The sequence below is a fragment of the Alosa sapidissima genome, chromosome 23 (assembly GCF_018492685.1).
Source record: "Alosa sapidissima isolate fAloSap1 chromosome 23, fAloSap1.pri, whole genome shotgun sequence".
Classification (NCBI taxonomy): Eukaryota; Metazoa; Chordata; class Actinopteri; order Clupeiformes; family Clupeidae; genus Alosa; species Alosa sapidissima.
Window position 1 is genome coordinate 14,733,061 of NC_055979.1, and position 13,931 is coordinate 14,746,991.

The 13,931-nt window shown below is 39.6% G+C and overlaps 2 protein-coding genes across 5 annotated transcripts; both read right to left on the reverse strand.

The window, feature by feature from the left end:
* Positions 1–522: 522 nt before the first annotated feature.
* Positions 523–7,089, reverse strand: LOC121698210 (uncharacterized protein CXorf38-like). The gene is made up of 6 exons (XM_042080093.1): positions 6,736–7,089; positions 6,272–6,403; positions 4,841–4,966; positions 4,364–4,516; positions 3,948–4,115; positions 523–1,595 (listed from the first exon to the last, which is right to left on the reverse strand). The coding sequence occupies exons 1-6, from the start codon at positions 6,931–6,933 to the stop codon at positions 1,455–1,457; spliced, it is 918 nt and encodes a 305-aa protein (XP_041936027.1). The 5' UTR covers positions 6,934–7,089; the 3' UTR covers positions 523–1,454.
* An 835-nt stretch (positions 7,090–7,924) lies between these two features.
* LOC121698875 (uncharacterized protein CXorf38-like) lies at positions 7,925–13,305 on the reverse strand. Of its 4 annotated transcripts, none has more exons than XM_042081357.1 (6): positions 13,283–13,305; positions 12,089–12,223; positions 11,559–11,681; positions 10,062–10,211; positions 9,277–9,447; positions 7,925–8,815 (listed from the first exon to the last, which is right to left on the reverse strand). In XM_042081357.1, the coding sequence occupies exons 1-6, from the start codon at positions 13,286–13,288 to the stop codon at positions 8,654–8,656; spliced, it is 747 nt and encodes a 248-aa protein (XP_041937291.1). In that variant the 5' UTR covers positions 13,289–13,305; the 3' UTR covers positions 7,925–8,653. The 4 variants fall into 4 exon arrangements, with proteins under 4 accessions (XP_041937291.1, XP_041937293.1, XP_041937290.1 ...); XM_042081359.1 differs by lacking the exon at positions 13,283–13,305 and adding an exon at positions 13,101–13,251; XM_042081356.1 differs by lacking the exon at positions 13,283–13,305 and adding an exon at positions 12,437–13,094.
* Positions 13,306–13,931: the final 626 nt, after the last annotated feature.

The following is a 13,931-nucleotide window of genomic DNA, read 5'->3' on the forward strand; positions in this document are numbered from 1 at the left end:
CTTGAATTTTCGCCCTCTATATGAGCATACAATCGCTTAGTACAGCCGTAGCTGGTTTTAAGTGGTTACGTTTTTATGGCTTATACCCCAATTGTCAATGGAGAAATTGTATTGAATTCTTACTTCCGGAATCGGCTGTGGACGGGACTGTGATGCTCTTATAGAGCAAGCCGTGTGGAGAAAGTAGGCAAGGTCAATTTTGTAAATAACTTCTTACAGCTAAACTAGCTTCTGTAACCTTTCAACCATGTTGATTAGGGGGGTGTACAGCATGGATAGTCACATATAGCACAACAGAATCGTGCTATCATGATAGTTATGTTACTGACACTGACTGTTAATTACCTTTTCTTGCAGTTGAAATAAACAATGGATATGAGACATTTTCCAGTTTATATTCAGTGTATGTAATGTATTTGTGAGTGTAGCCTGCACAATGCAAATAAATAAAAGATAAACCATGCATTTCCATACTCATAGAAATGAACATTGAGAGACACGTATCTCCTATGATCCCAGAAAGATTTTTGAACATTTATTATATATAATAATGACATAGAAAACATGATGAATTGCATCCACATATCCTTGCACTATGAGCAACTATTTTCCACTATGCTAAAACAGTGACACTGAAAGCTAATTAGGCTACTTTCACGTTCTTCTTAAAGTGACAGGCACTCAATTAGACCGGATATTAAGTATTTAAATGACTAAATATGTGTAGCTATTAGTATTTATGCAGATCATAAAATGCTATAAATTATTAACAAAATAAGTTTATATTAGAGACCGACCGATCGATCGGCCAGCCGATTTAATCGGCCGATTTTTGCTATTTTTTAATCAATCGCCATCGGCCGATTTTCTTATTTGGCCGTGCCGATTTTAAGTCAGGCATCAACTTAGTTAGAGTTGAGAAACACACCCCTGGTGACCAGCGTGATGTTTCGATCTAAACTATAGTAACGGACAATCTAAGTGAAAATTTAACAAAAAGAGTACGCAAATCTAACATGTGAACGCTTTATAACACTGTCATCCCATGTCCATTCGTTTTCAACTGCATCGGAGTTGAAGAAGAAATGAAAGTTGCTTAGCGTTGTGGCTACAAGTGCGTTGGGAATGCGCCGACTATGCAAGCCCCCGCCCTCAACGCTGGTGACTGCTATGTTACGATCTAAACTTAAGTAACGGACAATCTAAGTGAAATGTTATGTGTAGCCTTATGTAAAGGAGTGTACAGTGCATTAAGAGTTAAAATATTCTGCATTACTTTACTGCATTAACTTCTACTGTAAGTAGACATGTTATTGAAAAAAAAATACTTATGACCACGTAACAGAGAGAACGTCATGTGTTACTACCTACCCTCTAACGCTGTGTTTGTTTTTTTTAACAAAAGTGAAAGAAATCAAACAAACTGTCTGCCCATACCTAGCCATTTAGATTTGTTAAAAAAGATAACAAAATGTGCTCTCCTTCAAATCTTCAAGCCATCTGTTCTTAGAGAGCAGCTGCTCCATCTGTGGTGCCAGCTTCACCTTCAGGTCCTCATTCTTCTGAACAAAGTTCCAGATGCCCTTAATGTCCTCCTGCAGCAACAGACACATATTTTAAAAACATCAGTGATTTATTTTGAAAATTCAAAGAGGGTGGATACTCAGTTTGTTCTGCACAGCTAAAATACATGATCATTATTCCAAAGTGTGTGTGTGTGTGTGTCAATCATGCATCAGTTGAGGGGTTTTCAACCATTGGTTCATGGCCCACTAGTGGTCAGTGAAGGCACTGATCGTGGTCCCTGCATTAAAGTGGAAATGCAGCAGTGATATAAATACATATTTATAGCATCAATGAACGATATAAACCATTCATAAAAGTAAGCCTTTTCTTTAAAAAAGCATGGTTTTATGTTGAATTGTGTTCGCCATGGTTTGGCGTCACAAAAATGGTTGTTTAGCATGAGTTCAAAACCGTATTACTCAGGAAATGCTAATTGTACAGAAGAATGCTTTACATCATTGCATTCAGAAAGGTCTGTTTATTTTGATAAATGATTGTCTTGTGTTGAGTGGTGTGTTGAGATAGATGCAGAGCTGTATGCAGAATGTAAATATGATTCAATTTCATTACAAGTTAATTGCCTTGCCATTCGAAAGCTTAGGACGTTTAGTTTCATGTGATATGCATGTGATATTTGTGTGATGAGTACTTTGTGAGCAACTCAAATGGAACGTGAATTTGAATGCACTTTGCGTCCATCAGTCCCATAGGGATATGGAAAGGTAAAGCACTGCCTATCAAACGATTAATCTGCCTTGAAGGCATCTAGCATGATGAATCATGAGTGTTTATTATATTAAATGTAATGGTTGTTTTAAAATGTTCTTATGGTATCCACATTGACATTAGCGTCATATTTACGCCTGCAACAGTGTTTAAGTATAAGTTTGGGGGCTTTTTTGCCTTTATTTAGGTAGGATAGTGAAGCAGCAACAGTGTCAAATGTATAATTCCATGGAAGCTAAACCGTTCTGGTGACGTCACTAAATGCCTTTATCAAAGATGGCTCCGCTCAAATGAAAATCTGAATTAGTACCTCGTTTTCCAGCAAAACCACTTGAATTTCAGGTGTGTTTGTAAAGGCTAGGCTAGTTGATTGGCAGATCTAGCGTCAACTAGACGCAGTCTGGGCGTTTCTTCTCTTTGATTGTTTGCCCTGATGATGGTCTGAATGGGAGTTACGTCATTTAGAGACGAGTGACCGTCGCAGGAAGTGCATCATAACAAAGGGACGCAAGACCCTCTTGTAACAGCTGTACTAGGTGATACTGCAGACTCCTAAAATTAGTTAGAGAATAAGGCAGAAAAACGGCAAGTTTCCTCATGCTGCTTCCTTATGTTGGAAAAATGTTTGTGCAAAAATGTACAAACAATCAAGAGGATGCCTTTTTTTATGTGATTTCTGCAACAGTGATACTGCAAACATGTTGATAGCCTGCTGATTTTACAGAACACTTAATTGATGTGATATAATGATAACTTGTTAAATGTATGCTTACAATGGTTTATTAAACATCATAGTCATTTATTTCGTCAGTCATCATGTTCATGTTAATGAATAGGAAGGACATTTAAAACATAGCCATAAACCAAAATTTCGCGCAATATCTGCCGTGAGTCCCTATGCGTGAGTCACAAGCTCCTCTAACTCTGGCAGATCACGTGGACAGTCAGTCGCGATCGATTATTTAATAAATAATTGTGAATTACGAATAATAATAAAAAGCTTCTACCTAATGTGACTATTTTTTCCATGAACTGTAAAAGAAAACACGTTTTTTCTCGCTGTATTCTCCATAAAGAGTAAAGTAAATTATGTACTTATATCCAGAATTGACGTCACTTCCTGGACTCGTCTGAGGCTGGTCTGAGGTCTCTTAATGACTTAACCCCTACTGTTGAATGGGTCACAACCAAGTGTTCCTGCTTTTCAACAACTTAAAGGCTCACTCATTAACTCCATAATTTCCACATCATCAGTATGAGTATTTGTACTAGACACTTTTTAGACAAATATTACCATTAACATCATGGTAAAATCTATAGCCTACAAAAAATGTATAGAGTAGGTCTAATAATTATAATAATGAATAAACAACTAGTTGACGTGAATTAAATGAGACTGTCTTTAAGTCCATGCTATGGAAGCATTATTCATTCACTTGAGAAACAATTTGCCCTGTTTTTCTGAATGAATGAGACAATAAACTCAATGATTCAGAGAAGCAGCTCTTTATGACATAAAAAGTCATTAATTCAGATAAAACAAGGCTGATTCTCTAAATTAGCAAGATAATAAAGTATTGAATTGACAAGAAAAAGAGGGCAGTGCATGCATTACACTACCATACCATACCCATGCAAATTAAAGAATACATTACTTTGATGTCTTCTTGGTCCTCCTCACAGCATTGGGTCAAATATTCAATCTTCTCTTTCAGGGCTCTCTGCTCTATCTTTGTAAGTTCCACTGTCGGAATATATCTGATATTTCCTGCCATACTCTGGTATATGAAACAACGAAGTCCTGTATCCACTGCCTCACATGACTGTAACAGAACATGCTGTTATGCTGTGATTGCATCTTCAGTTTTCAGTTTGATTTTTTTTTTTTTCATTCCATTAACATAGTGGAAATTACAGTTGCAGATACAAGGTAGCACATACATTGCTTGAAAGTAGAAGTAGCCTAGTTAAAAAAAAACATTACAAGCAGTCAAACTAGCCTCAAAGATCAAACCTAAAGTCAGCATTTTATACTGCAGATGTCTGTTTAGCTTGCTGACTGGCTGCTTACCTTGTCAATCTCATCTGGCAGCATTTTTAGGTCATTGGCATATTTGTCCAAGAGGTGGACAAAATCTTTGATCTTTTCCAAGTGCTCCTGAAAGTCTTGGTTGGTCACTGTGTGGTTAGGTGAATGCATCACACAATTTCTCACATTAATCACCTAAAAAAGGAGACCATTAAATGAACACACAAACAAGGTTAAGTTTATGATACCTTTAAATTGTGGTCACATCTTCACTAAGCCACTGCTATTGAATTGTCTGTGTCATACAACATATGGAAAATAGCCTACACCTCTGAAATATACATTGAGTGTGACAACAAAGTACAAAACATATGAAGTCTGTTTAAAATAGGAAGAATACAAATAAGGTCACTGGCAACACCAGTGGCCAAAACCATGAAGAAAATATAAACATTTAAATTAATTTCATTATGAAAGTTGCATTCCCTTTTGCTGTCATCTGGATGATTTTTAGATTACCTTGTGTATTTGCTGGCCCTTAATAAATTTGCGGAAGTGAGCACAGTGGCCCATGAGGTTAAGTAACGCTGCAATATCAAAGTCATCATAGGTGGTATGGCCTCTGTGCCCCTTCGGCATGTACACCTGAGATATATTCATGATGACACAGACATATATTTAGAAGGAGGAATAAATAAATAAGAAAAATAAGATAGTAATTCAAACCACATTTAGCCTTTGAGAGAATATGCTCTAGTTGAACCTTTACATCTTTGCATGGCAGAAATACAACAGAACCACTTCCTGACTTACATCTTATATCTCTTACAACAAACACCCTGTAACCTACAAAATAGAAAGGCTGTTTATTTCCCAGGCATATTCACTTATGACAATTCAAAGCTCCAACCATTTCATTGTTCATTGTCATTTGAATATTGTGTGCAAGGGGTAGCACAGCCTTTGGGTGTGATGTGTTGTTGGTCAATCCCATGTATAATTGTGTGTGTTCAGTGTGAATGTATACTTCTGTGTTTCTGTGTGTGTGTGTGTTGGATTTGTGATGGTGCTCTGTCTTCCTTTTGTGACTAGTATGTGTGTAACTGTTATCATTTTGCCCATGTCTCCTTGCTGTTTTAGGCCTAATTCCCAGTTAAGAGTATTTAAGCACCATCAGTGTCTGTCAACTGAGGACCTCTCTTTCCGTTTCTGCATCCGGGGTTTCTTGCTTGATTATTGTATGCATGATGATAAACAGCACTTTGTTCCTGCTTCACATTGCTGGCAGAACTGGGATCTCGGAGTAACCATAAAAGTCAAGTCAAGTCAAGTTTATTTGTATGAGCATTTCATACACCGAGGTCATTCAATGTGCTTTACCTAAACGAAAGCAAACAGTAATAGCAAATAAAAGCATAGAAGGGCAACAGTCAAAGAATGGTTAAAAAAAATTGTAATAAAAAATAATAAAGATCATAATAAAAAAGAAAACATAAAACATAAAATGAAATCAAGGACCTGATCAACAAACTGCTGGAGATATATCGTGTGGACTGGAGTCAGCACTCCCTACCTAGGACAGCAAGGAAGCAGAAGGACATCAACTCCACCAAGATACAGGGGCCATTCATCCTGACAAAGGTGAAGCAGAGTCCCTCAATCTTGGTGAAGTGGTGTCTCATCCTGCTCCTTTCCTGGCAGGGAGTGCCTACTTGGCCCCTGGCGGAAGCCGGCTGAGTTGGAGAACATCTTGCTCTGCCCTGCAAATGCTCTGTTCAGGCGACTGGGTTTGGAGCGAAATTGTTTCATGCAGTTGTCTGATAGTTGTGTCCTAATGATAGGCTCAAAGCCAAAGAAGCATGTGCTATATTCCTGCTCAATACAATAGGCCTATATCAATTTGGGTTTTTAATTAAATGTAATAGGCTACATGATGAATAATGAACTCGCCTTTGCCACCTCCCATTTCTCTTTCGGCCACAGATACGGCATGCAGTTGTTCCAATAAATCATAGGCCTACTTTTTGCATGATTGGCCACGAGTTCCTTTTTCCATGGTGTACAGACCTTACAGTCAGGTATCTGTGGAAGCAACTCAGTCCTGAGAAAAGTAGCCAAGTCATGCAGACCTACAGTCATAGGCTGGAAATTGGTTACAAACCTCCTTGGCGCATAATAAAATACCGCACAGACCGCCAAGAACGATAACTACGATAACATTCAATTTCAGAGCAATTTTGAGAACTGGCACGGCAGATCAGAATCCATCAAATTTTAGCCATCACATTTAACACAAGGAGATATACTTTTCTTATCCTTAGTAGCCTTGTCAGTGAACGGCCCGTCAGTTATGACTGAATGATGCAACTGAATGTTATGCCAGCCAGAGTAAAGTAACAAAAATCTGCACCTACTTTGTTTTCCCACTCGCTTCCATCACATTTATTTTGACAGATGGCCTCTTTCAAAGTGCTGCTAAGTTTACTCTGAAGGGTGAAGTGGTAATTTTCAGTTTCGTTTTCCAGGAAGGGGCGAATCCCTTCTCTCAGTATGAGAAGACTTTCTGTAGTTTTAAGCCAGTTACGGTATTTGTCGTCCTTAAAGCGTGCCATTTGTAGCTATATTTTTCAGTGGGGTAGGCCTCCGGCAATGTTAATGTTATTTCGATTTTAAAGTTTGACAGAAATTGGCAGATTCGCGTATTGCGGTTCAATAAATCATAGGCGAAACGTTTTCAATCATTGCACAATAGAGAGCTCTATCTAACCGTTTTTTGGAACCCAGATCGTACTTGGAGGGGCCACAAATTCGATTTTAAAGGGACACTTCACCCATTTGCATTACGCTTTGTATCGTTAGAAACCCATATTTTTGAATGGTCATGCATCATTCCCCTATTTTCCCCCGAGACGCATACGGCCACGGGCCATATTGGATTTTTGGACAAAATTCAACAAGTTTTAATCTGTTCCAATAGGGGTTCTGACCAGGAATCCATGGAGAAAACTTTGACATGAAAATAGGCCTAATTTTTCCAACAGATGACCTGTGTAACACACAAGGGGAAGGAGGGGCTGGTGCCAGGGATCCGTCTCCCTGGCTGGAGCGGGGGAAAGGGCTATTTCTTACTCTTCTTACCCTTCCTCTTCCTCCTCGTCCTTGTCGTCCTCTCCCTCTCACTTCTTCACCTCTGCGTCCTCTTCCTCCTGCTTCTTCACCTCCACCATCCTCTTCCTAGGCCTCCTCTAATTCTCACTCTTCTTACTCTTCCTGTTCCCTCCATTGTACTCCACATGGACAGCTTACCTGTGGCTTATTTACACTGCTTAGGCTGATTGCAAAGTGAACTAATTATCTAAAACAGTTTTCATGATGTGACAGTGTGCCAGACAGTGGGCAAAATATATATATAGTGTAAATATAATATATATATAAATAGTGTAAATAATAGGCATACATGTGTATAGTTTTGCTAGGAGTGTGTTGATCATTTGGAAATTGAGTGTAAAGCAGTGAGTCGTTCTGCAAAAAGAGTGCTGTGCAGTGGATTTTATCTACAGTTTTGCAAAGTGTGTGTTACAAAATTGCAAACTGAGTGCAAAGCAGTGTTTGCGCTTTTAGTTTTGTAAAGTTAGTGAGTGGTTTTGCTAAAACTGCTTTCATTCGTACAAGTACTTATACGTTTAACGTGGTTACTCTAAACATCTAATTTCCATTACAGATTATATTAATATTGTGTTCTATTACAAACAAAACAGTTATTTCGCTAAAAAATAATAATAGAAATAAAAAAATAGCTTCAACTTGAAAACATTTCGCGGCCCACTAATGGGCCCCGGGCCACTGGTTGAGAAACACTGATCTATACATCTAGCTGTATTAGAACAGAGGAATGGAAAGGCAGGACCGTTTGTGTTAATAATGAAGATAAAGGCAATCTTTTCTTGATTATCTTGATTAATTCATGGACATTTTTGCACATATCACTGTGTCCTTAAAATACACACAACTTTAGTTAAATGATTACCCTTATTGTTAATCCCACTGACTGATGCATTATCATATGTGTGGTGCAGTGGTGTTGATAATTGCTTAAATGTGTATTAGTTCCAGAGACAATAGTTCCTGAGGGTATAAAACCACATATGCTGATGGAATGTGTGCCACATTCTGAGGGTATTGTATTGTGTCATGAGAACATGTAAACATATGCAAATGTATTATTCACAACCATCTTGCCACCCACCCGGATGTTTTAAGGTAAAGAGGAAATATTTCTTAAGGAAACAAAATGTTGATTTCTTTTCTTCTTCTTTTTTTTTTTTAAGAACATCAGCACTGTCTGATTTCTGTCTCTGACTTCTGTATTCCCTCTGCTGCCCTCTGGAGTCCATCTCCCATGGCATGAAGAGTTTCAAGTTCCTCTTTGAACAGTTCTTTAAGGTCCTCCTGATTCTGTAAAAAGGCACTGAGGGTCTGCAAGCTCTGCTGGTCCTATAATAAAAAAAATTTAAAAAAATAGTTAAGGCAATATATGTGACTTGCTCTGCTACAATAGAAAGGTTGCCTTGGATAAAAAAATTTACAACACTGATCATATCAAATTAGCCATTTTGACAACTTTTACTTTTTATTTGTTTGCATTATTTTTTTTTTTTACTAAATAACAAAGTAATGTGCCACTGAATACCAGTATCTATGGGCCACTTACTATGAAGAGTTACACAACAACATTGTTTCCTCTGTTATCAGAAGACAGCAGTAGGGAACTGCTCAGTATGTACAGCGCAGGAAATAGCTTCATCTTCCTCCTACATACCATGTAGCACTCCACACTGGAATAATTTCCCACTTATTCAACTTCTGTGTGATCTGAGGCTTAGCACTATCTGGAGAACATGGTGCTTCTCTGTGGCTTTAAAGGTGGGCAGTAAGTAGGTCATTGAAGGCTTTACCTCTGGACTCAGCGTCTCCTCCTGGTCTGCACAGAGCAGTAGCTCGTGAAGTCGTTCCCGCAGCAACCCTGTCTCCCATTGGCTGATGGACTCCAGTTCTATTTCCTTCACCTCGGATCCATCCACTCTGTCCACTCCGGGAACATGAACTGACCAGTCTATAGACAGCGTCTGCAGATTGGGGGGAAAAAATCACAAAGCATTTTCACACACACACACACAGTAGTTGAGCATAGAAAAACTACAGTCCAGCCAATTCCAGCACTTAAGCGATATTTTTACCACGTGTGCAGATTTTGTCTGAAAAATTCCATTTTATTTTTTAAATGTTTCACTGATTAAATCTTGCCACTCACTCATGCTAACATATTGCCAATATATTTCTACGGTACATTTATCTGATACATCTAAAATTATGGCTAATATGCCTCCAAGTCCTGGGAAAGCTATTGCATATAGAACCTTCCATCATCCAAAAAGTATCATCTGCCCTCTGCTTCTCCATGCATGTATTCCTTTAAAATGAACACTATATAGCACTTGAGGTCAATCTATGTAGAATCTGAGGCTTTCAGAAATGAAGGACACTGAGGACCCCATGCAGGGTTGCTACTAAAAATGTGAAATGCATGGCTCTATGAAAGATTATAATATTTGGATATGGGGGGTGAGGGACTATATCCATGCAGGACCTTGAAATAGTCATAGCCCCCACCCACCCATCCACACCCCTCACAGCATCCCTGACCCCATGCAGGTTGTGCACTACCAACTGACTGTCTGACCTCCTGAATGTCTTGCCTGGTGACGGCCACTTCGGGGACGTGCTGCAGCGGCTGCAGCAGCTGCTCCAGGCTCCTCTGGTAGCACCGCATCCACTGTGCCGACACGCGCATCTCACACGAGTGCATCAGCTCGTTCCTGCAACGAATCACCTGCAGGCCACAGGCAGCTGGTTAGAACTGCTACACCACTGTTTAAAGACAAGTCACTGTAAACTTTTTAAGTTGGTCACATCACAGAAAAGGGTGTTAATATCCACTCTGAAAAATCTGAATGAATAAATAAAAATATTGAGAGGTATGATAAACTACGCTTCAACATCATGAAGATCTGAGGGGTATATTTTGCCCTCAAAGTGTGTGGGCCGGTCCACTGACTGCGCTGATACCGCACCTAAGTAGCCCGTTGTACAAGATGTTGCCACCGTGTAAACAAACTTCTGCTGAAATTTCAAAGCTATCACTACTGGCCAGCTGTCCGCTGTCAACAAATAGATCAATCAAAGATGGAATGGATGAATGGGGTATTTTACCTTTTTCTCTAATCTTAACATATAACTTTGTAACTTTGGTCAAAAGCATGCTCAGGTGTTTTTACGCTAAGCATGTTTTTAGGCTTTACGCTGATTGGCTTCCTTAAAGCCAAAGACCAACTTACCTGAGGGATGGTTTGTGTCATAGTCTGTCTTTGTTTTTTAGTGGTCATTTGTGGTCCCAGATTTGCATATGAAGGAGGAAACAACCATGTTTCCTGTTCACGGTAGCTTTGTGGCCAAAACTCTCCTTATTCAAAACAGCCCAGGCAAAAATATTTTTCCATTCTATGTCATATTTGAAGAAGGACTGTCATTGCCATGATAACCAATACACCAAAATATGTATGCCATGATATAAACAATAAATATTTCTACTACTTTCTTACTTACTTTCTAATTGTAGGCTTACAATTCAGTGTTTCCATAATGTTCTTCTGAAAGTGGATGCTCTGTTTAAATCTCTACCTGCGCTTCTTGCAATAATTACTGTGTGTGAGCTTACCAGTGACAGAACACAATGCAGCCTTTTTTGCCACAGGAGAGCCAATGATACATTGAACAAGTGCTAGTTATCCATCAGAAAATAATAAATCAGATTGTTAAAGGCTGCCATTGAGTGCCTTTGGTGTTGACAAGACATTTTCTGTCTCTGCCACCAATGCCTATCTCAAAACATTTTCCAAAGTGAAACTATTTTCTGCCGGTTGGAGAGAAGGGGGTCGCGAGACTTGGCCAGTTATTTTGAAGGGTTGCCAGACAAAAAGTTTAAGAACCACTGGGTTAGATGACAGACACTGTTTTATACACTGGGTAGGTTTTACGTCATGTAGTAATGAACGACAATGAGTGAACAAGATAGAAAGAGTGATGAATAAGATAACTCTGTCCTTGCAGACAATACTGAACAGTACAGGTCTATTAGGGTTCGGAGGCCCAGACCTTCCTGTACTGCTGCTGTGCTGACCTCTTTGACGAGCTTCGGGTCTATATAGCTGAAGTGGTCGCAGAAGTGGAGGAGGTTAAGGAGGGCAGCAGCATCACACTGCTCAGCTCTAGTCACATCTGCCTGTCCTCGAGGCATAAAGGCCTTGGATAGAAGGACACACACATATACGCAAACCGGTTAAACTGTGTGCACAAGACTGGCAAAAAACAGATAAGGGTGTCCACAGTGCAGAAGGACTTGACCACTATTGCTACAGAGTGAAAAGTTAAGTCAAATTGTTACAATTGTCTTGTGCATGTGTGAAGTAGTTATAGGGTCTTTGATATTTAAGCATGCTGGTTTGGTTTTATATGATACTAGCACATAGTTCAGACAATATTAAAAAAAATCAACATGTCGTTACATTGGTAAGAAAAGTGTTATTGTTTCAGTGCGGACTTGTCCAAAGATTCTAAAGCACTCCACTCTTAACATCTTTGGTTCTGTCTACAGTTCCTTAAATTCATACGTGTTCATAAAATGAAACGGATGATTAAAACAGAATCTACCTTTGCAAGTTCCCAGTGTTCAGCGGACCAGAGCCATGGTCTGCAGTTGCTCCAGTTCACCACTGCTGAAGGGTTAGTGTGGTGTCTCAGAATCTCCCTCCTCCACTCGCTACATAGTGAGCACAGAGAGTGCAACTAGGGAGAATCAAAACCAGACAGCACTGTCATCATAATGCACTATACTTCAACTATATGTTGGTCCACATCATAAAACACTGACATGAGGGTTGAAGTTCAACCTTGACAGTACAAGAAATCTTTGTGTAACACAATTATTTGAGAGATACTGTTCCTACTAGCTTACATAGTTTCCAAATGTATATATTAGGCCCATACACAAGAACACACCTGGTTTCCCTTTGCTCTGCAGTTATTTCTGCATGGTCCCCGTCGCAGAATAGCATTATTGTTAATGACCCTCTCATGGAAAAGTTTCATTTCATTGTTGACGAAACCTTGCAAGCCGTCCTTTAACTTCATTAAACAATAACCAGCTTTAAGCCAGTTCTTATAACCAACTTCATTCAAACGCAAACTTAATTCTGCTAACACCATAGCGCTAATGAAAACTGTGAATTGGAACACAGTGGGAGTAGGCTAATCTTTAGCTTGTTATATCGTTACACCACCAGCGATTAGGTTAACAATCTTAACCTCGGATTTTATCTATAATCTTAAATCTCAGTCTCTACTGAGTTCGAAAAGAGCTGAAACTCAAAGAGGTAAGAGACACCACTGTCAATAAATTCGGAATGTCCCCGACTTCCGTCTTACAGTGGTGATTGTTTTGTTTTGTGACCACAAGTGGCTTGGCTGTGTTGGTATGAGTGTTTCGTATCTTAATGCCTGCACAAAAGAAATCCATTAAGTTAAATTATTGACTGCTTATCATTCCAGGTTGAATGATAGATTTAGAACTTTCTTTACTCCGAACTTCGACAACATAAATGACGCGCTATTCCTAAAGACTGTATAAATAAATAGGATATTCCGGAAAGTAGGCTAGGCATACCTTTCATTACGCACCAAAAACGAGCCCTCGAGAACTCGGCGCGACCTGCGATGCATTTTGGGAGCTGTAGTCAACTTTTGGCATAAGTAACCAGTCTGTTCATTGCCCTCAGTTTAATGTTTTGTAGGTTTAAATGTTGACCCCGCAGCTCAGCCTTTTTTCTGTTGAGCTATTGAGCCTACCGCCATGACATCCTGGCCCAGCAGATGGTGCTATAAGCCCGTCATGTGTTGTCGATGTTGCAATTCGCCTTATCAGAGTCCCGTTCTCTGGCCTCCGGCGGCCATTGCAACCCAGAAAGAGGCCACAGGGTGAACTTGCCATCACACCTCAGTCCAGCAGATGGTGGTAATGCACTCCATTTGGGCACTTTTTTCAACTATGTCGGGCAGAACTGGCCGTGCGTAAAGCTTCACGACACCAACCTCATTCCAGCTGCAAGATCACAACACATGATTGGCACGATGTCTTCACATGACAACTTTTGGCAGAGGAAGGGGCAGAATATGTGTAGACAACTGACATGTTTGCGTTGCCAACTAACCCCATACATTTACAATAGGAGATTCTTAGTGCTGTCTCCTCATAGACCTCTGAAGTTCACCTACAAAAAAGCTGCCATCTTTGAGAGCCGGTAGGCCTATCTTGCGATTTTTCCTAGTGGAAAATAACATGGGGATTTTGAATTATCACACCTGTTAAACTCTCGCGGGGACGAAGAAGTCTGAAATGCAGACGTTTTGCTCAACACACTTTTGATCACTGCCTGCGAGTACGAGTGTGTAATCTTTGGTAGCCTACGTTAAGACGGCAAACTTAAATTTTTGCTAC

Excerpts from the sequence above, each read along its gene's own strand:
- LOC121698875 (XM_042081356.1), bottom strand. The coding sequence starts at position 12,643 with ATGGTGTTAGCAGAATTAAGTTTGCGTTTGAATGAAGTTGGTTATAAG. Across the intron at positions 12,224-12,436 it reads GCAGAGCAAAGGGAAACCAG|TTGCACTCTCTGTGCTCACT; the intron begins GTGTGTTCTTGT and ends GATTCTCCCTAG. Across the intron at positions 8,816-9,276 it reads AGGAGACGCTGAGTCCAGAG|GACCAGCAGAGCTTGCAGAC; the intron begins GTAAAGCCTTCA and ends TTTTTATTATAG.
- LOC121698210 (XM_042080093.1), bottom strand. The coding sequence starts at position 6,933 with ATGGCACGCTTTAAGGACGACAAATACCGTAACTGGCTTAAAACTACA. Across the intron at positions 6,404-6,735 it reads GAAGCGAGTGGGAAAACAAA|ATACCTGACTGTAAGGTCTG; the intron begins GTAGGTGCAGAT and ends TTGCTTCCACAG. Across the intron at positions 4,967-6,271 it reads AGAAATGGGAGGTGGCAAAG|GTGTACATGCCGAAGGGGCA; the intron begins GCGAGTTCATTA and ends AATATATCTCAG.